Source organism: Pan troglodytes, chromosome 12, assembly GCF_028858775.2.
Source record: "Pan troglodytes isolate AG18354 chromosome 12, NHGRI_mPanTro3-v2.0_pri, whole genome shotgun sequence".
In the NCBI taxonomy this organism is placed as follows: domain Eukaryota; kingdom Metazoa; phylum Chordata; class Mammalia; order Primates; family Hominidae; genus Pan; species Pan troglodytes.
In genome coordinates, this window is record NC_072410.2 from 12,053,183 (window position 1) to 12,076,302 (window position 23,120).

A 23,120-nucleotide genomic window follows, 5' to 3' on the forward strand; every position below is an offset into this window, starting at 1 on the left:
TCACACGTAGCAAGTGCCTAACGGTTAGCTGTCATTATAGGCATCATTATAGGGGACCCCGAGATGAGGGGGAAGTGGGTGAGACACCCCATGGAGCTGTAGGCCCACCACTCTCACCTAAGCTCCTGAAACAGCTCTTTCCCTGGGAACTACACTAGAGAATTTTACTGTGGTCTTTCTGCTGATTGTGAGACCTTTAAGAACACGGCCTGTTTACCATGCCCTGGTTTTAAGCATTTTGATATTCTCATGTGTGTCTAGTATATGGTAGGACCTTAATACTCAGATTAAGATTTTAGGAAAATGACCATCTAAAATACATTTTTAATGGGGTTGCATAAGCTCTCTGGTATCGGCAATGAAACACGACATCTTGATGGTGTCTTTTAAGAGTGGTAGGCCAAGTTTGATCTTGTTTAGCTATTAGGTAAGTGGTTATTGTAAGAACTAACTCTTCCCAAATCTACTTTATGGAGCCTGAGTGGTTATTATAATCATGCCTTCCTGGGTCCTTTTCTGTAATACCTGTAATCATTCTATAACACGCCCAGAAAAAAAGCCTTCAACATTCTAATATATCTTCTCCTCGGTCATACAGTCTTCTAAGGACTTAGGGGTTGCCTCAGGAAAGATAGAGTTTCCAGGAAAAAAAAACAAAACAGCAAGTGGTAGAAGTTACCCAAAAAGATTAGAGACCACCTTTTGCCTTGCTATTTCCCATCTCCTCACAGCCCCATTCTGGTCTCGACAGGGGAGATTTTCACAATCAGTCCATCACCCCACACCTTCTAATTCATCTTGTTTAAAGAGACTTCATGCAACTTTTGTATTCGGTCCTTCTGACAGGTAGGAATGAGTCACTGCTTTGGCTGCCAGCGACAGAAACCAGCCCTGGCTAATTTAGCACAAGGAGAACATGCTGGAGGGTGGGTGCCTGTTGCATAGTCCAGCAGGCAGCTCAGAGACGGGACCCCGGGGTGCTGGTGGCTGGGGGGCCGGTTACTGTGGCCAAGAACACAAACATGCCCTGCAGCTTCAAGGATGCTGCCCTCCAAATGGCCCCTCCTTGCCTTGCTCGCTCCAGAGTCAAAGTGCTGGGAAGAGTGTTTTATCAGTCAAACATTAGGCCATGGGCCTGCCCTCAGCGATACCTCAGGCAGGGAAAGAAAGGGGCAGTGGGAGGCAGGCACACAAAGGGAAAACTGTGGTGGAGGTAAGGGCTGGATGGGAGGCATCCTCCCCTCTTTCCCAGAAAAAGCAAATAGGAAATGTGCAGGATTTGAAGGAATAAAAATCAAGTGTACTAAAAGCATCCAAAACCAAACACAATCGATGGATAAAAATATTATACATCTTGGAAAACATCTGGAAAAATGGCAATTCTTCCCTAAATCAAGAGTTACTGTAATCCTAAATGAGACCTCCAAAGAACTTTCTGAAAAGCTTCAACTAATTCTAAGATGCACATAAAAAGGCAATGTAAAAAGAGCCACGATGATTTTGAAAAATAAAGACAAGAAACTCAAAACAGATAAAACTCAAGTAATTAAAATAATGTAGATTAAACAAAAGGATCAATGAAAAAGGCAAGAGCTGAGATACAGAACCATATGTATTAGACTTTGGTATATTGTCAAAGGATCAATTTAGGCTGGTGGACAAAAAGACAACAGTGCTGGCTTTCTGTGGGGTAAAAACTAAATACTGTGGATCACTAAAAAAATAAATTCCAGGTGGATTAAGGTGAAAAAAAAAAAACCCAAACTGTACTGGTTATATGAATAAAACATAAGAAAATTTATTTAAAACTTTGTCATAGAGAAGTTGTCTTAAACGAGATACAAAATACAGAAACCTAAGCAAGACTGACAGACTGACAAATCTAACTTCTTTTTTTTTTTTTTTTTTTTGAGACGGAGTCTCACTCTGTCGCCCAGGCTGGAGTGCAGTGGCACGATCTTGGCTCACTGCAGGCTTCGCCCCCCGGGGTTCACGCCATTCTCCTGCCTCAGCCTCCGGAGTAGCTGGGACTATAGGCACCCACCACCTAAGATGACAACTTCTACATAAAATACACCACAAGCCATTAAAAAACATGCTGCAGAATAAAAACATATGTTCACAAAAGAGACTCATATGCTTTGTATGAGAGTATTCATAGCAGATTTATTCATCATAGCCCCAAACTGGTAAGAACTCAGGTGTTCATTAATAAGACAATAGACAAAGCATGGTTTGTTCACACAATAGACTACTACTTAGTAATAAAAAGGAAGAAATTACTGATAATTGTAACACGGATCTCATATTCTGAGCAAAAGAAACCAGACACGACACAAAAGACCATATACTGTTATGGTTCCATTAATATGAAGTTCAGGAAGAGGTAAGACTAATTGATGATGGAAAAGAATCTCAGAACAGAGGTTACCGATGGGGGCAGGAGAGGAGGGATGACCTGGAAAGGAGATAACTTTCTGGAAGTTACAGTAGTATTCTTTATCTTGACAAGGGTTTGAGAGACAGCTGTATCGTTGGTCAAAATTTAGCAAATGCACACATAGGATTTGTATGTTTTACTTTATGTAAATTTTATCTTTGGAGAAAAAAATTATAAAAAATTAATGAACTCTAAATGATGCTGAAGTATTTGGGGATAAGAGTATTGGTGACAACTTATTTTGAAATGCACCAAAAAATAAGCCGGATTAATAAATGAATACATGATAATGCAAAGGTAGTAAAAGTTAAAGGTAGAAGCTAGGTAGTGAGTGCATGGGTGTTCTCTGTAAAACTCTTTTGACTTTTCTGAATGTTTGGAAGTTTTCACAATAAAATGGGAAAAAAAAGGCAACAGATTGAAGGAAAAGTATTTCCAACATATAAGAGATTTTTTTGTCCAGAATGTATAAAGAGCTAATCATCAATAGAAAAAATACTCAACCAAAAATTAGCAAAAACTTTCAGAAAAAAAGGCAAATGCCACCAGTGCCTGAAAAGATCATCCTACTGCATTGACAGAAAAATTCAAATGAGCACCACTTGCTCCTCACCCAGCAGGCAGACACCAGCTCACTCATGTCTGACAGCACTGGGGGTAGGTGGGTGTTCTTACGTGCTGCCAGGGCCCATGTGGAGCTGCCACTTTGACAGTGTCTTCCAGAGTCTGTTGCAAGGCTGATCTTCCACCTCCCTGTACCACAAGAGTGGGATACCTATGAGCAAACTCTATGCCTGTGCTCTGGCACTTGCTGCAATAGTCAGCATGAAGTGGAGTCGCTATGGAAAGATATGTGACCTATTGCTAAGTCAGAACCATATACAGAGCTATGGCATTTACAGAAAAGCAAAACTGCTGTGTAAGTACACACACACACACACACACACACACACACACACTGCAGCTTAAGAGTCCAGGAGAATGCAAACTCCTACCTCAGTGAGGAGGTAGGATTAAGACAGAACAATTTGATTTGAAACAAATACAATTTGAAATAAATTTACAAGACCATATTCATGTATTACTCACCCGATTGAAAGCATTAACAGATTGTTAGTCTAAAACAAAGCTGAGTCTGTCTTTCACTTTCCCAGCACTTAGGGTGAAAGTGCCCAATTAAATACTTACTTATTAGGATTTTATCACCTGTATCCCCAAACCAGGCTTTAATTTCTTTCACTCATTCCTAAGGCAATTCCCATCCTTCCTGCATGACGGGAGCTGGGAACCTGGCGGTTCCTGGTCATCATTTCACACACAGGGTCTAGGCACGTTTGGGTGACCCCTTTGACCCTGAGCAGGTGCTGCAGACAAGCCCTTTCTATTATGGGGTTGATGGGGTAAGATGGCTGGGCACCTGCCATATCACTCATCAACACAGTACAGAGCCGGCTCCTAGTACACTTCCCTGCCCCCACAACTCCCCACCCAAGTGCTGAGTCATATCTGACTGTGCAGGCAGAATACTTTTCGCACCAGCCACATCAAAACTTTAAAGACTCATTTGCTTTTAAGGGTACGGCAGAGATTCGTCTTCAAGCAAAAATATATGAGCTACACACAGCTACATTTTATGACTGATAATAGCAGATGTGTGGGCGTGTACATGTTCATATATAATTTCAGCTGTTTCTCTGACATTTTGTGCAAACAAATCAAACGCTCACCAAAACTAGTTGAAAGTTTTATTTTTATAAAATTAACATAAAAGATTGTTTAAAAATCTGCAGTTATTTACAGCAGTATTGCACAAGTAAAGTGGCAATTACCCTGTCAAAATTCATCAGTGCAAAACACAAGTAAGCCAGGGAAACTGCAATACAAATGCTACATACGCTGGGTCCTAGAAAACAAGTTAGTGATGGATCAGTATATACACAGATCAGTGCTATTTATAAGTGGGTACCTGATGAGTTCTGATACAGTAACTAGTGGTCACAGAATCTGGACATAAAACATAAGAGAGCTTCTATAGTCCGAAATTCCCAAATAAAAGTAGTCAAGTTACTTAGCTGGGAGCTTGAGGATGCTTCTTACACACAATGCTGTTGAGAGTAGACCCCAACTGATTTAGCGTCATGTGTAGACACGTTCCCCCCACCCCACATGTGTACGTGAGTGGACACACACAGGCACCAGGCTAAATCAGCAGGGATGGCAGAACCACCTGCATGGAACCACCATGAAGTCTCCTTAAAGCTCCCATAAGCTTTCACATCTTGACACCCAGTCCAGCGGGGCCCCAACCTCCCCTGAAGGAGATGGAGAATCAGAAGGAGGGCATCGACCTGAAGAAGCAGGCTGACCAAATGCAGTGACCGAATGGGTGGGGCGTGGGGAGGGCTGTACAGTTAATTAATTAGCTCCTGAAGACAAGTTAGTCCAACCTCAAAGCACAGGAAGTTGCACAGCAGGTGGGGGAAAACCCAGCTACTCACAGTTGTCCACAAGGGGTTAGTGGCCTGAGGTGGTCCTTAGGCAGGAGCCACCTGTCCCACCCATTCACTTGTTCTGCCTGGCCCTAGCCCTGAACAACTGCAATGCAGCACCTCTGGAAGTGGCACATTTTATTTCTTTTCTAAACGCTGAGTTGTCAGGGATAAATTTTCAATAGAAAAATCTTTCCCACCTGCTGATAATACTTTGGTTTTTTTGTTTTCCTGAAGATAAAGCCTGGAGTCAGCAAAATTTGCTTGCATGATAAGCTAGTTGCTTTGGAACAAACAGAAGGTTGCTGGGTATTTCTTGGAGTAGAATTTTGTAGCCTGCCAGACTGAGTTTCTCACTGGCATCAAACACACACTTCATCATAAGGGCGGCAAAGCCCAAGAATTGAAACCCACTTGACTGGAAATACCAGGACCCAAAGCTGGAGAGCCACCCTGGAGGACCACGTGGTCTGCAATGAGCTCTCCAGTCACCCCCGACAACTCTCAGGAGTTAACTTCATGGGATGGCAGGGGGGTGGGAGACAGGGATGTTAATACTTTTCAGAAATTAAGACATTAAATAAGCAGAAAATAAATATACAATATTTCTACAAGTTACAGCATTATGAAACAGTAGGACACATCACACAGAAAAAGAATCTACAATATTTACAATCCTTGATTTTGAAAAAGTTGAGAAAAACAGTGATTTTTTTACCTATGCTGTACAAAATTTTACAAGAAAGGTAAAGGAAACACAATTGCACACAGACATTTGGCTCAGTTGATAAGTAATATGACCTACGAATCTAATAAATACTCACAATATATACATTAAGAAGGGGAAACGGCAGACAATTGTATTCCACTATATTTTTTTAATCAGAAGGAATTTTAAACTTGATTTCTCCGCAACCCCCACCCCCAAAATTCTTGATCAACTAACCAGTTGGGAAGGGCATCTGAAGAATCACTCATGAAACTATTTTGTGTGTGTTTATTGCGTTTCTGTGTTAAGTCACAGGACACTTTTTACAAACCTCACATAGGGAGAGGTTGTCAAGGCACAAAACCTGCAGTAAGTTTCCAAAAAGGGGATTTAATTATTTTTTCTACAAAAATGTTTTTAAAAAAAGGTAAAAACGTACACCCACGGGAGGCATACTTTCTGCACAGAGGCATCTTGATAACCAGATACATACAGTACAGAGACATCCAGTCATCGCTTTAAGTTCTGGTGCCAACAGCCTGGTCTTTAATACTCCTACAATTCATAGAATCTCTAATTTCCTCAGGAACTGTTTCCACAGCCAGCCTGGAGGCCGCCAGGCCAGAGGGAAATGTGCTCGTGTGGTGCACACAACCCCTGGGCAGCACAGGGCAGGGCCTCCCGCGCCTGGCCCAGGGCTGCACCCAGTGTGTGCTCCCAGGGGCTGCAGGGCTGAGGAAACAGAGTAAAGTGCTCTAGTCAGGAGACTGGCACATGAGTACAGGGATCCTGGGAGGGGGTGCCCAGATCCAAATACATCTTTGGTGTATGTGTGTGTCCAGCAGGCCCACGGCTGCAATCCTACCACTGCTTGTAACCGTGGGCTTTGTATGACCCTACAAATGGGCTCGAGACACATCAGGGAACAAGCTGAGCTCCAACACAGCTTTAAAAATAAGTCAAAGTCCCAAGGAGATTCTTGGGGAAAGGAAATTTTTTAAAGTAAGAGTATTTGGAATGAAATCATCTCTACCTAAAGGAAAAAGTGAATATGCAATATATACATATATATTTTTTAAATTATGAAGATACAAATGTTTAGATTTTTCCACCTAATTTAAATAACGTGAACATGCTGGCTCTTCTATCGGGCAAAACACTAGTTGGTGGCACTGCTTACTCATTTGAAAATTTAGTTATTTCTTTTAAAAGTTGTTTAATGATGGAGTTTTCAAAAATTTTAAGAGTTACAGAGTTCACAGAACTGTCTTCCCTCCTCACTTTCACTGCTCCCTAACCTGACTCTTTCTTGGGTCTCCCTGGGCATCTGCTGCCTCTGAAACGACTGACCAGTGTGTGGCTTCCTTCCACTGCACTCATAAGGAGCAGGCTCAGAGAAAGAGCACCCTCACTACATGGCTGGGGTCACAAGTGGCCTGACAATATCCAACTGTCCTGGAAAAATGAAAAAAAAAACAGACTTCTGCCCAGAATTATTCTTCTATGGTGCTGGTGGAAGTGGGATGAGGCCTGTTTCAAAGTGAATTTAAAGGAGTGAAGCTAGTGGACTGTGAGTTGGACTAAAATGCAGGAGGCCAAGCAAATGGCCATCAGAAGCCCTGCCCCAGGCCTGTGCCAATTCCCATGAGGGCGTGAGCTGGATGCTGCAGCTGGACTCTGCTGTAATGGACACGGTGGCCCTCTGGGACCTGATGCTGACAGTGCATCCTGTGACCATGGGAAAGCCTGCAACCAGAAAAGCCAGCAGCACAAAGGGGCGTAGCACTTAAGTCTGTTGTTATTACTGCTATTGCCTCTTCAGAATACTTCCCAATAACATGCTCGTCGAAATGGAATGAAAACCAACACCAAATGCTTCCCAGTTAATAACAGATCGCTCGAACTGTGCAAGATACAGGCAGATATTAACTCTTGTTCTGACTCAATTTCACTTTATCATGAAAATACACTGGACCAAATCTATGCATCTGAGTCCAGACTGGAGTTGCATCACAAAAAGTGATGAGGAAAGATGCAAAAATACTCTGAAATTTTGCCACAGATGCAACTGAATTTATAAAGGTACGTAAATATTTACAAATGGGACTGGCATATCAATGCAGGCTGGCAACAGACCCTCTGCCCTTTTAATCAGTTCCATTTCAAAAGAACTCTTTTGGTATTAAAAATAATTCAAAAAGGTCAGAGAGGCAATAGTAGGGAAGGGAGGGAGTATATCACACCTCTCCCTGTTTAAAAATTCTGTAATCTCTAAAAATAAACTAAGGCAGCTTTTTAAGTTAGCTGGCTCAGTTTCCACTGCAGGGGTTACATAATCCTCTGAGAATAGGCCGTAGGTTCTTAAAATTTTAATACAAAAGTTATTCACAAATTGGTTAAAAAGTTTCCATTTCCTTTTTGAAAAACCTTATTGAAGGTGAGGGGGAAAACACACTGCATGTAAACACCATTCTTACACAAAATCCTGCTCCAAAAAACCATGGTTTGTATATTAAAAAGCAAAGAATGCTCCCTCCTTTACATTCACAACAAACTTCCATTAGAAATTCTGCTGTGTGGTGATGAACAGAAAGGTAGTCCCATCCAGCTCGGTGTCTTCTGAAACGTCACCTGCCCCCTCCACAAGAGAACCGCTGGCTGCATAATAATGGCACCAGGAGACCGCGGGGCTGGGTCTTGTTGGTCTGAACAAGCAAAATGTCTGCACGTATCTCGGCTCCGCAAAGAACCTGTCAATGCATTCTCCACACCAGGCGGACAATGTAACGTAACAGTCGTAAGATAACCATTCGTGGGTGGTCTTCGGCTGCTTGGTAATTATTCAAAAATACCTGAAACAACAAAAGGAAAGCTTCTTAGTTTCTCCCTAATTTGGGGGTGGGGAGGGGTGGGAGCCCACATTTAAGTGAACAACCAATCCCATCTTAATCACTATGAAAGGCACCTCTTCAAGAGCACTGTGTCACAAAGCACGATGCCTCCCAGAGATTGTGAAGAAAACTTGTTTTCATTTCCCTGCAAAGGGGAAGACATCCCTACATAAAGGGCAGGCATACCAATGATTTACTCCTTCAAATAGGAAAAAAAAAAAAAAAAAAAAAAAAAAGCACCCAAAAAAATGTTTGAAAAACTCAAAGAGGATGTAAAGCAACTATCTTACCACCCAAGTTAACTGACATTCAAATATGCTGCAGATTCCCCCAGGGGTGAATTTCTGGTAGCTGTAATTTATTTGAAAAACCAGTGATTTGGAGTAATCTGCCCTAAGAAGCTAAATAAAGTCTCGCAGTGATGCGCCATTGTGCCTCTGGCTGCTTGGCTATGATAAACACCGTGACCCAGAGGGGTGCCCATGGTCACAGACACAGGCAATGTCAACCCCCATCCTCCCACCTTCTCGGTATGGGGAGGAAAGAGCAATCCAGAACATAAAAAAGCCTCTGTGCCAGTGACCAGCATATGTTTGTTACAAACTGAGAAACTGTTCAAAAGGAAATCACCAGCTTACTCAATGCTTTCAGGGTCCTCAGGTCTTCCACAGCGCCCACTTTCAGGTTCTAATCCATTTTGTGAGTATGTGCAAGGTATAAATTCAGAGTCACCAAAGGCAGCGGCAACACAACACCTCAACCTCGACGCCATGAGCTACAACCTGGTTCACTGTTCAAGTCTGAAATCTGCCCTGGACATTTCTTAATGACTAATCCACACGAGACCGGGCTACATGACTGTCTCTCCACAAACCCCCTTCTCATTGGGTGGGGGATACCTCCAACACACCGTCGCGGGAACCACCGGCCATGAATCAGGCTGAGACAACTGTCCCCTCAGACCCCGAACGGCCCCCACAGACACCAGCCGCAGCTGCAGCTCCACTGTTTACACAAGCTCTGCCGCGCTTGTTTGACAGAATGGGATTGTGATAAGGCCAGGGCATTTCCCCTTTTCCTTCCATAACAAGATTGGAGGAAATCAGCTTTATGTAAGCGATTCCTGTAGAGGCACTCTGTAACCACAGTCTGTGATTTTTATCTGTTTTACACACAAGATTGCTTTGTTTTGATTTAACTTTCAAAATTACTTTGCTGCCTCTGTGTGAGAATAATTTAGGGGAAGGTTAATTTTAGTGTAGACTAATATTAATAGGTTGAAACAGACTTATTCAAAATAAAACCACAACTTACTAAAATGAAGAAAGTGTATGCTATGATGGGCTAAGTAATCAATCCAGGCAGAGTTGTTTTGTGCCAACCTGGTGTCATTGCCATGCTTGGTGTGGCCAGAAAATGGGGCTGACTGGGTGTCCACAATCATCAGGACACCAATGAGGGGGCTGGGTCAATGTGAAGGGCAGACCCCAACTGCTGACACTTGGTAAGTTTCATATTCCAGCACTGGCAGCGTCCAAGGGAAGAAATCTCCTGCCCACTCTTTGAGGACAGCAGGAGGCTGTGACCAAGCTTAAGTAGAAGTCACCTCACAAGAGAATCTTTCCAAGGTTTTTAGAGTTCCACTTTCATCTCAAATGTAAAGGATATGGGGTATTCAAAGACATGTTGGAGAGGGTGGGGAAAATGCAAGAAATTTTGGCAAAAGTTACACCCAATCCCTGACTCATGAGAAGATGCTACAGCATCCCAGTCTGCAAGTGTGCGGGGATGCCTGCCCTCTCAGACGGCGGGCATGACAACATGGCACACGCTTTTAAGCTGACAAGCAATTGCTTTTGGACGACATTCAACAGAGGAAGCCATTACCACGGATTCAAAGAGCCGTGCCAGCCCAGAAAGCATTTGACAGCTGGCACGGCCGGCTGGAGCTGCTGTTGGCTCGAAGCGTATGCCCGTATTGCAAAAGACAGCTGGAGGATGGGCAGCCCCTACCTCTGTAGACTGGCCGCCCTCTAATACCTGCAGCCATAAAAATTACTGTGGCTTATAGTCGGGGCCTGGTGACACTAAACTGGGGCAAGTGGCCAAAAGCTGCAGTGGGGCAAAGACGCAGAACTAGGACTGATGGCTCAACGCTGCTCAAAGCACCAACAGCTTCAGCCAGCTCCAGTGAAATCTCCCTGCGATCTAGATACTGAGGAACGGCTGCTACAATTCAGCTCCTAAACCAGGGCCTTTGGTTTTGGGGTGGTATAAAGGGTCAGGAGGGAGTTTGAAGCAATTAGAGAAAGCCCCCTAAGATGGAATGTACTGGTGAAAGGTCAAAGTAAGGGCACACCCAATGGCTTCTGGCCAGGGTAGCACATCCAAGATGGAATTGGAAAGTCAGGACTAAAAATGACAATCCCTGTATTGCAGGGGAGTTGCCAGTTAAAGGCAAGTATGACACTAAGACTGAGCCAGGAGCTGTCATTTGCAGTGTGAGTGGTTCCTCGCATCTAACATGGGCTAAGACAATCAACACACCCATAAGCGGAGCATCAGCAGCCATGCCTGGACCGTCTTCCTGAGACCTGCTGTCTGCAGAGCTGGCCTCCCGCCTAATGTCCAATAAGTCTGCGTCTGCTACAGTGGTTCTTAATCAGGTGGAAGAGGCATCTGTGAATCAAAAGTGCATTTAAGTTCTGCCACTCCCAAACTGGGTAATATAAAAAAGACAGACTGTCTTTCCTGATTAAAAGCGTTTTTTAAAAAACTATTAAAATAAATACAATCAGGGAAGATGCTCCACTCCCTCCTGAAACTTCTGGGTATCCTCCTCTTTATGGGCTGAACTGTACACTGTGCCCCCTCAATTCATCTGTTGCAGTCCTAACCCCCCGGACCTCAGACTGTGACTGTAAGTGGAGACAGGGTCATCAATAAGGTGATTAAGTTAAAATGAGGTCACTGTGGGGTGGGCTCTAATCCAAGGTGTTCTTGTAAGAGACAATCAGGACACAGAAACCCACGGAGGGAGACCACATGAAGACACAGGGGATGACAGCATCTACAGGTCTGGAGGCTAAGTCTGCACCATGATCACAGACTTCCAGCCTCCGGAACTAAGAAAAATAAATTCCTGTTGTGTGAGCCACCCAGTCTCTGGAACTCTGCACAGCAGCCCTAGCTGACCAATACACCCTTTCACTGATGCTCTCAGTCTGTCACTCTTTAAGTGAAAACAATCCTTCTTACAGAGTTGGGTAACTCTGTTTTAGTCTAAATTGCAAAAATACTTTAGAAAGGTATAACAACTCATTTGGGTGAAGGAGATTATTTTTAAAGACCAAATTTGCTAGTAAGTTACAACTGAAGTGACCATATACTACAGTTCTCTCCTCTCTCACTTTCTCTACGCAGACACACATACACACAATCACAAGTGCACAAAGAGGAGGGCCCCACCCAGTTGGGTACTGTAATCTCCATAGCCTAAATCAAGAGCTATATGAGGACTGGGTTACCTGGAGGTAACTGCCTTTTGTGGCCATCCCATGTGTCCAGAAGATGACTCCTTCAACATTCACAACCTTGTGTGTCCCTCCAGGAACCAGTTCCTGACAGCCCCTGCGCCTCTCAGGGTAAGGGGCTCCAGTGGCCCTGTTGCTGACCAGCATCAGGTGGGGGGCCTGACTTCAAGGCACGTGTCTATGTACCCACTAGGTCTGATGGTAATAGCTGTGTCACCAGCACAAAACAGTCAACAAGATAATAAAGTAAGGACAATACAGAGGCAAATAAAATGAGAGGGAAAAAAACCACTGGCCAGAGAGGAAGTGGGGGAGCCAGGGCAGGAAGGCACCAGGGTGAATCCCCACATCAAGCCCCAAAGGAAGAGGAGAATTTCTTGGAAGGACAAGAGGAGAATGGGCAGTGCAAGTGGAGAGAGAAGCTGGGCAGAGGCAGCAAGGCCAACAGGCAGAAGGGGCCAGCAGTTCAGTAAAGATAATCTCAGTAGTGGATAAGTATTTATCATAAACCAGAAGGAAAAATTATGCCAAGTTGCAGGATTGCTCCCCCATTGACTGTGCCCTCTAAGTGTAAAGGCATAGGATTATGTGTCTACAAGTTCCTCAGCATAGACTTAAGCAGCTTTCTCTGAAGATATGAACAATGCCCTTTGAGACAGTGTCGAGCATTCAACAGGGAATTCCTAAAAAGTTCTTCACATGTCCCCATGACACCAGATGGCACAAGCTCATCTGGGTGGCAACCTGGGAGGAGCGGAACCACAGGAATGCCCTAGTGTGGGGTTCCTGCTGCCTTGCCAGGGGCTGGCGCTGCCACTGCAGCGAGGAACATTAAGTGCAGGGCAGAAGCATCTTCAATTTACACTTGGGACGACCAATTAAGTGTCAGGGAATTTAATGACATTCTAATGCCAAAATAATCACAGAACACCACTCTCTTGCTCAGTCCAGGGAAGCAGCTGCTTGGAAAACAATAGAGGCCCTGGCCCCAGGGAACTGGTCAGGTTGAACACCAGACAACTATAGAATGCAGCTTTGGATTCAGCTTCACTCTCCAACAGTGAGAGGAGTCGAACCTTTGAAAAGCTGCCTAGGGCACTCCAGGCCTTTGGACTTTGTGTGCCCAAGCTTGGGGATGGAAGAATTGCCATGGCCACCACTAAATGAAATAACCTAGCCCATGCTTTTCAGTCCCCACAACAACCCTGAGTGCCAGGGTAGCATTCCCTATGCTGTTTTGCAGCCAGTGACTACAGAGGTCAAGCAAGTGACTCAAAGTGCAGCTGAAGACAGTGGCAGGACAGGATGGGTACTCTTGGCCCACATGAAGATGGAATGCCAGAAGCAGGAAAGAAGTTAAACGAGGGCTTTCAGGCCAGCACCTTCCCTCCTCGCACACCCTGTGCCTGTGCCTCTGCTGGGAAGGGCCTGTTGCTCCTCAGACCTGAAGGGGGCCTTGTTTCAGGCTGAGCTGAGGCCACAGAGGTTCTGGAGTGCGAATTGAGAATCACTAAGTGATTCCTACAATGCAGCTCAGAATACAGCCCACTCATCCATGCTCCAAAGGCAGGGCTGACACCCACTGGGCCAAAGGACTCGGTAAGTACAACACAGACCTAGACATAGCATGGCTCAAAAGGGACTTAAATTAAGAAAGCGCAAATGTGTGTAACACAATTTAAAAAAAAGGTTGAGATCAGACATGACATCAAGGAGTTATCCTGGGAACCAGGGGTGAGATGTGCTGTAAGAGAGCCACAGTTTAGTTAAGAGTTTCCTGGCAGTCAAAGCAACGAGGGAAAAACGACAATTTCATTGTCATATCAAAGCAAGCTCAATTCCTAATTCTAAGAGGCATTCAAAAACAAGGTATACCTATAGAACTGAGATGCAGAGGAATTTAACTTACTCAAAAACTTGTTTCTTACAGAATTTCAACAGTAAATGTATAGGATGTCCTGAAACTTATTATATATATATATTTAAGTGTTTATATATATACTATAAATTATTATACATTATATATAATAGGAGGCTGAATTTTGGACTGTGAGACCAGGAAGGACAGAGGGAATCTCTGCTCCAGGCTCAGGCAACTGAGGAAGCAGTCTCTCTGGTTGGTGTCTGATCCCCACAGGCTGCGGAAGAGAGGGCCTGGGATGGACGTCCAGGAGCCTGAGAATACCCAGGGGCTGTCACGGCATCTTTAGGGACACTGAGGTGGCAGGGTGGGACATGGAACTAGGAGTCACCCCCCTGATTCTGTTAGAACTACCACTCCACAACTCGTTCATAACCCAGCAGTCTAAACAGCATTTTAACTGGCAACTGAGTGACACAGAAGTCAGAGAGAAAAAGGCCCAGCACATAGTTGAGCATGATGTGGAGCTCTTCAGGAAGATCTGGTCTCTCTCCACTTTCAGACCAACAACCACAGTCAAACGGCAGCTGAGCTGGTATTTCAGCACTGGTTCCATATGCATGCTGTTTTCAGGTGTCAGAGGAGATTGCTACAATACTGCCCAACACCAAATCCACTTTCTATTCATCACCAAGGCAACATGGATATTTGCATAGCTTGTGCCTGCTGCGCTTTGATGTCACCACAGCTGGGGAAAGGGCACTAGGAAGTTCCCTCCCAGATGCATGGTACCTTCACCCCAAACCAGGAGAGCACTCTCCCCTAGCGTTGCAAAGCTATGGGTGCTGCAGCTGATCTGCTATGGTGACAATGTGGTCTTCAGAAGTCAGATAAAAACTACATTTGCATAAACCAAACTTTTATCCTATTTTTGACACACTATTTCAAAGAAATTATGATAGTTAAGGCTTATTGTGACACAAATCTCTTCTCCAGTGAATGTCCAGGTGAGGCTGTGCACTGAGGCTCTTCAGGCAGCACAGCACAGCCCTCCACTTGGTAGGTCTCTAGCCTGTCAGACTCCAGACCTGGTGCTGGCTAAACTGGGGAACAACTCCCACCTGCCACTTCTGAAATCGTCACTGTTCTATGGCCAACCACAGAGAAGAGACAGATTGTTCTGACATCTGTGTGAGGCACCAGTAGTTGGAATATTAGATTCAGAGAAGAAACACACTGTTCCAAAATGTTTCAGCCTCAGAAACAAGCTAAGTGAGACGTAACATAGTTTAACCACAACTAAAACCTCTCCACTTTGTTTCAGGTGGTAGAAGTCTAGTGAAGGATGATATGAGAAGCTTATTATTTTTGAACGTCTGCAGCAGGGCCAAGCCTTAGTTTGTGTGCATCTTCATTTCCTCCTCAAGAGATTTTAAAAAAACCCCAGTTAGACCTCCTGAAGTCCCCTTCCAGGCACCTGCATCTCCTTCCTCATGGTTATGTGTTAATGGCCTTGATCCAGAGCTGCAAGGCAGCCCTGCAGGTGTAGGCACCTGCCAAACAGATGAGCACTCACACGTGGTGCAAACAAGCACAAGTCCTTTAGCCCGATGCCCATCCAGCCATTTAAACACACACCAGTGCCTCAGCCTCATCTCATATTTGCCTACACCCAGACACAGCATGTGCAGTAGGGTCAAACACACAACTTGTTTAAAAAGCAGTTCCAGAGTATTTAAAAGATAGACAGGTGAACAGAGTTCCTGGCATCTCCCTTTCTAAACGCCGAAGACCCACTGCAAAATGTTTCAATTACAGTTCAAAGTGAGAGGAAACAGAATTACGATAACAGATGATAATAAGAATTTTCTAGCTCCATCTCTAAATGTTCTTACTTAATCTCCACTACATGCCTAAGGGATAGACCAGAAAATTGGCCTCCTAAAGGTTAAGGGTAGAGTCAGGGCTCTAGGTCTGACCCCAAAGTCCCCACACTTCTCTGTGAGTCGTGTTTTCCTACGAGATCACACTCTGGCGTCAACGAGTAACAGAACGCGCTTGTTTGGAAAACCAGCAATCCATAGTCCACACAATCCCAGCCACACGTTCTCCCGAAAGTCTGAGGGGAAGAACCAAGGAGCTCATCACCTCTGGCCATTGTACTTCTGGGACGGAAACGGGGCAGTCTAAGACAGGAAAGAAAGGCTCCTAAACCCAAACACTGAGCTGCCTCCTCCAGCTTTAAGGAAAACTCTTGCTGAACCTGAAAACTGTGCCACTGATCAATGGCAGGTACCAATTTATCTAAGCTCCTCATGACTGCTTTTGTTATGAAAACTGACATTCTATCAACTCATGTGAGTGAAGTGTGGGGCAACCTATCATTGCATGAGTTAGGTCTAATTTGAATTTAATATCTGAAGTGCAGATTTCCACGACTCTTTTCACAGCCAGTAACAGAAAGCAACTTCTTTTACTAAACTCCAACATTCAATTAATGAAGACCTCCAAAGTACGCTGAGAACACACATGTTTGGGTTTGTGTTCAGTTTGTGCAATTACCAAGCAGGCTAAACTTTAGTCCTTGCCTTTGTACATTATTCACAGAAGAATGACTACCATTTATAAAAACAAGAATGAGATAGCACTGGGGATTTCACTTCTCAAGAAGGAGAGCATATAAGTATTTCAAATTCATACACAGCACAGGAAAATGCTAATGTAATGACACGTTAAATTCTTTCCATCAAAATCAGTCTGCAAGTCACCTTCTCAACTCTACTTTGTCTCATTCAGGGCTAGATTTTGGTCTACATGCACTTCAATCAATTCATGTCTGCACATGCCCTGGACAGAGTAGGAAGTAGGCAGTGTAAACAAAAGATCACTGTTTCTTGTGATCAAACAATGAAAGGGTTTTTATTCACTGCTGGCCTCATCTGGAGAGCAGCAACATGTGCTGCTGTCCACTGCAGCCCACCACCAGGACATGCCCAGATCACAGTTAGCCAAGGGCAGTGTTCCTGCACATGGAGTGACTTGAGCTGGACAACCTGACTGCGAAGAACCTAGAAGCCACAGAAGGTAAACAACTCCAGCTTCAGTATTAGGGGTGACGGACGGGAAAGAGGGAGGCATGTTGGTTGCAGAATGGGTCCAGTTATTCCAAGAGCAAGCATTTTTACATTCTAAGGGCTTCTGATTGCAGCCCCGGCCCATGGTCAAGACTCCCACCCAAGTAGACACCATCCTTCCAGTACCTCTGGCCCACATCTACAGAGGGTCGCAATCTACACTTGCTGGCACTGCATCCAGCAGGTGAACCGGCACATGCCCTCACACAGTTTGGGTGATGAAAGAAACTGGCAACCGCTACTGAAGAACAGTCTGGCTGTCTTGGGCTGACACACTCACCAGGAAGAGAAGGTGCAGGCTGCAGAAATACAAACACTGCACCACTCAGGTAAAGGCAAGCTGCTCACTTTCTCACAAATTCCAAAATATTTAGTTTCTCAGAGAACTTCTCTTCCCTCCATGCCCACTAACATCCCTATGCTACCTAGCCTTTACCAATAGCCTCCCTACTCTCCACTAAGGAGTCACACAAGCTTGGAGTCTTTTAAGAGTGCCCTGCACAGCAGACCTGCATAGGAAGAGCTGTGAGGGTCAGCAGCCCTCTGGCCAAAGTTCATTCCGCAACAAATGACTTTTAAGAGCTCCGTAACCTTCACAGCCCCTGGGCTTTGTCCCACAACTGGTTCTCCCTGTGCCTGCACTACTGGTGCCTCCCGCCAAATCTTTAAGAATCTGAGCATCAAAATAAATATTGAGAGTAACGCATTGTAGCCCATTGAATAAAACAGGAATCCATGAATCCAAGTTGTTATACTAAATAACTATATAAGAGAGAAAGGAAAGCTCTTTGTCCTTTATAAGCTCTGTCCTATTACAAATGGAAAAGTACTAACTTCACAGTGGAAGACTGTGGAAGATCTTTGATCCAAGATCCACCTTGGATCAAAGTGAACCTCATCAGTAACAGGACAAATGGACATCATGTGCTTCCTGCTGTGCCACACTGACACATCACCTCTGGAGTGCTCCCATCAGAAATGCAAAACCTGAGTGTCATCATGCAGAAATATCAGATAAATCAAACTCAGGGAGTCTGCAAATTACAACTGCCCTGATCCTTCAAAAATGTCACTGTTCCAAATTAACGGAGCCAGAGGTAAAACACGTGAATTCAATGCATGATCCTACATTGGCTCTTGGGCCAGAAAATACATTTTTTCTTTTCTTTTTTTCTGAGAAGGGCATTGTTGGGACAAGTGGTAAAATCTGAATAAGGTCCATAGATCAGATAATAGTTTTGTAACACTATTTGTGAATTTTGATAATTACACTGTGGTTACATAAGGGATTACTCCTATTTTGGGGAAATATACACTGAAGTATTTTTAGTGTAGGAAAAGCAGTATCATGTCTGTAGTTTTTTCTGAAATAAATTGTACATGTGTGCAAAGAGGGAAAACATGAAAACAAGTGGGGCAGATATAAAAGGGTGGTTCTTTGTGTCATTCTTGCAACATTTTTGTAAGTCTGAAATTATTTCCAAATGAAGTTACCAAAATCCACTGGAGTAGTAAAACTCCGACTGAATAGAGGGGCCAGGCCGTTCAGCCCGGCAGGTTCACCTGGGAATGCCACTGCATCGGGAGAGAAGAGGGGACATGCACTGGGACTTTGCGCTCACCTGTGCCTCTCTCACCTCCTCCTTCAAGGATTCAGCCTCCACAGCTCCGTCTCAAACGCTTCCCCACTGCCCTTAAGTGGACTGAATACATGACAACTACACGACAACTTCCTCTATTTCTCTAACTGGAAAAACGGGAAAATATCCTGTCAGGCTTCGCAAGGCTCGTGGCAATAAAAGACTAACACTTTAGACAAGGCATTGTAATAGCATTAAGCAAATAAAGACAGTCAACATTTAAAAGGTTAATATCCATCCTAAAGCAGCACAGTGAGATACACTCGCTTGCCAAGAGAGGATAATTCCCTTGTGAAGACAGCAGGTAATTTGAATTCATTATTTCCCAAAACGGCCTCCCATTACCTTCCCAGATTTCTGCCCCCAATATTTAACAATGGACCATTAAGTGTGATTCCAGACAATGGACTGTTTTTAATCTAACAAGTATCAAGACGGGTGTCTGTGGCTTTGAAGATCACGGTGTCACTATCCACAGTATCATCCAGTGTTTTGAACTATTTTTTTTTTTTAGATGGAGTTTCACTCTCGTGGAGGCTAGAGTGCAATGGTGCAATTTCAGTTCACTGCAACCTGCGCCTCCCAGGTTCAAGCAATTCTCCTGCCTCAGCCTCCCGAGTAGCTGGGATTACAGGCACCCACGACCACACCCAGCTAATTTTTTGTACTTTTAGTAGAGACGGGGCTTCACCATCTTAGCCAGGCTGGTCTTGAACTCCTGACCTCTGGTGATCCACCCGCCTCGGCCTCCCAAAGTGCTGGGATTACAGGTGTGAGCCACCGTACCCAGCCTTGTGTTTTGAGCTATTTATAAAATCTGAATATATTTACCTTTGTTTTAGAAAAATTGGGTTATAACCTAGAATCTATCCCTACTCCTTCCCCCTAATATCCCAGCCTACTAACAAAGCTAAAGTCCTTTAATGATTTGTGACTGTATTTTTGCACTGAATTATTTTTAAGATATGCAAAAGAAGATGCACAATGACAAAACCTTGTAAATACTGCAATCAGACAAATTTAATTTACCAAAAGCATGGGAACAATAGGTTGCATCTTATTGGAAACACAGACATGACCATCTTAAACATACGCTTAAACATTAAACTGTGAAATGACATTGGGAGAAGAGGAGGGGAGGCAGGCTATGAACCTGTTAGGTGCTGCTATCACATCCTCAACAGAGAGGCAAGGTAACAAAGACAACCCAGCAGCCTAGGTTTCATCTGCATGTGACTCAAACTATTCCCCACCTTGACAGCCTTCACAAGAGAATGGCCGGGGACTGGGATGCACTCCAGTCCCCATGCCAGCCTTAGCCTATGTCTTGTCACTGACCACTCATGGCAGCCATGGAGGTGCATCCACCAGGTCCATCTGGGCAGGCCCACAGGAAAGCCTTGTGGAGTCATGCATTCATATTGCATGCTTTAAAGAGAAACTTGTATAATATCCTTTAACACAACCAGCTCTGCGGTCAAAATCTCTAACAGAATCCTTGAGAATGTGCAAGCTTATCTCAGTACCCAGAGCTCTTGGCAGCAGGGGGACACTGTGGGCACCAGGCAAGGCCTACTGCCACCTCTTTCTCTCAGGCAGCCCCACCTAAGGCAGATCTTGCCCCGAGGGTGTCTACAAAGCCCCTTCCAGACGGGAAGGAGACAGGCCCAGGGGATGGTCAGTTCATTGCCTAGGTTCAGAGATGTCTCCATACCCATCAGAAATGATCTGTCCTGTTGGATTCTGGACACAATCCCAGAATCGGGACTTGAGTGTATTCACCTACCCTCTTAAAGGGACTCATGTCCTCCCCACTTTGATCCTGAATACACTGTGGTCCCACTTCTCACCAGTTCTTCCTAGTCAATAGAGACAGCCACTTCCAGTCACACACAGGAACACCAAAATCCCTTTAGGTAAACCAAGGCAGAGGAACTGGAGGGAATGGTTACTTCAGTGACAAGTTATAAAACCAAGCAAAGTTCCAAAAAAATTACCATTTCAGATCTAGGCTGGAATGTTCTGTGAACTGGTTTATGTCAGGTGGAGGATGCCAGGAGTTTTGCCAGCTTAAGACAGTATTTTAAGAAATTCTTAAGTCCATCAATGTCACACTTCCCATTTTACAACAGAATCATTACTACAGCACTCTCCTCAAACACCCCCACAGAAAGGTAGGAAGATCCGATGTGTGTTTTCTTGACTCTTACAGAAATTCCATACTGAAGAACTGACAGTGTCCTTTGTAATGAGAAAACGTCTATTTGTCTAAAAGAAGCCTAAAACACATTGTATAAAGGCAGAAAAATAATAATTCAAAGGTAAAATCCATTTACTTAGCAACAATTAACCAAGCATGACCTCCCCTAGAAAACAGATTAAAAAAAAACTTTTAAGAGGTACTTATATAAAACAACAACGTTCAGAAAAAAAAGAGCTAAAAGAGAAGGGGTAAGAATAAATGATATTAACAACTATAACATTTTCCACAAAATAAGAATTAGTGTCTTCCTTTTGGATAAATCAACTGAATTAATACCTTTATATGAGGTGTTTAAAACTCTGTGAACAAGTAAATACACTGTATCACACATTTGCCAGTGTACCCTTTAGCGGAAGCAGTCACAGGGGTTCCCAATGGTACTAACTCCTGGAGTCAAAGTCTACACATTTAAAAATGTCTCCCACGCGGCCAGGCGCAGAGGCTCACGCCTGTAATCCCAGCACTTTGGGAGGCCGAGGCAGGCAGATCACAGAGTCAGGAAATCGAGATCATCCTGGACAATATGGTGAAACCCATCTCAACTAAAAATACAAAACTAGCTGGGTGTGGTTGCAGGCGCCTGTAATCCCAGCTACTCAAGAGGCTGAGGCAGGAGAATCACTTGAACCTGGGAGGCGGAGGTTGCAGTGAGCTGGGATTGTGCCACTGCACTTCAGCCTGGTGACAGAGCAAGACTCCGTCTCAAAAACAAACACACAAACAAACAAAAGTGTCCCATGTGAAAAAGGTGTCCAAATGGTCACCCACATTGCCCCCAGGTAAAACAAACAAAAAACACCGCTTCTACTAACTACAGAAGATGACATAGGCTAAAATTTTTTAAAAATCAAGAACATAGCTCAAAATAAGTGGCAATTATCTATAATATAAAGTTTTTATAGCCCAAATTACAGGCTATTGGTTAGTGGCCTCCTAATACATTTCAACAATTAAATGTCCAAAGACAGCAATGGGCTCTGCAAGGGCAATGGCTCCCTGCTTCCTTGGGCCACCCTGCAAATTGCAGGAGAGTCTTTTACATGAGTGCTGGCATTGCTCCCATGCGCTAAGTGACAAAAGATGTTGTTTAAAAATTACCTTTAACTTTGACCTAAAATGCACAAGGGGAGTACAGAAACACACTACATGGATTGAAACCTATGTTAATAGTATTTCTAGACTATCTCAAAGTCTATAAATAATCCCTTTTTTAGCATTGTTTTAAAGCCTGTGCTCATAAAATTCCTTTGCTGGCTCCTACTGTATTATTTTATTTAAGTGCCATTACTTAGTCATAAAACAAATGAAAAATGGGAAAGGAGAAACAATCAAAGGTCACAACTAGGCAACAGTAATCATTTCCAGAATTAGCATGTAGTTACAAGAAGTCACTCTGTCTTTTTAAAAATATATAGTGTAGAAGGGGAGGGTGTGAGCAGAAAAGGGGGTAAAGAAAACATCATTACCCTCCTTGCATAGTAAGCGTTAAACTCGTCTCCGATACGCCGCAACTCTTGGGCGATCCATATCTCCGGGCGCATATCTGCAGGTTCAGCCTGCCTCATGGAAGCTGCATCAGAACAAAACAAAACAAAAATCACATTGTGGTCCACGGATCACTGGGAAAGTTCCAAAGATAAGTCCTAGAGGCAAGCCCATCTCACACACTCTTTCACATTTCTGGGAGCTCCCTGACTTCAACAACTACAGCCATGTACTAAAGATTAGAGTGGCAGAGTCTTCTACAGAACTCTGGTTAAAGAATAAGAGATATAGAATAAAATTTCCTTTTTCAAAACTGGAGATTCAGAATTGCAAGAACTGAAAACATTCCAACCCATTCATACACACTTCCATTTCCAGAAGTTACTCACAAGAAAATGGAAAATACTGCCAAAGAAATATGCTTGAAACATAATTATAACATAACAATTTAGTTTTTCAGTAAAATAATCATTCTGATCTTATTACAAGGTAAATATTCCTATATAACTTTCAAACATCGTCTAAAAATATGATGTGAAATGGCTGTCCCATTCAAAGCAAAATAAGCGAAACCCTGAGAAACCTGAATGAGTTGGTTTCTATGAAAGCAGGTACAATGATACAGACAGCTGTCTTCAGAATGGCTACCCCAGGGCCAAATGAAAGCATAATTGC

The 23,120-nt window shown here is 43.8% G+C and overlaps 1 protein-coding gene across 27 annotated transcripts in view; it reads right to left on the bottom strand.

Annotated features, from left to right (window-relative positions):
* Positions 1 to 4,171: 4,171 nt before the first annotated feature.
* Positions 4,172 to 23,120, bottom strand: part of BCL2L11 (BCL2 like 11) — a 47,511-nt gene continuing 28,562 nt past the window's right edge. For 9 of the 27 annotated variants that reach the window (XR_010149265.1, XR_010149261.1, XR_010149258.1 and 6 more), the window contains 3 exons: positions 22,427 to 22,530; positions 18,680 to 18,804; positions 4,172 to 8,490 (listed from right to left, as the gene is read on the bottom strand). Coding sequence is in view for 10 of the 27 variants with exons in the window: in XM_009443098.5 (XP_009441373.1) it covers positions 8,392 to 8,490; positions 22,427 to 22,530 (203 nt within the window). In the remaining 17 variants the exon portion in view is untranslated. Of the gene's footprint in view, positions 8,491 to 11,076; positions 11,209 to 18,679; positions 18,805 to 20,694; positions 20,977 to 22,426; positions 22,531 to 23,120 lie in introns of those variants that run through there. The other 18 variants (XM_009443098.5, XM_016949241.4, XM_009443108.5 and 15 more) reach the window with 5 other exon arrangements.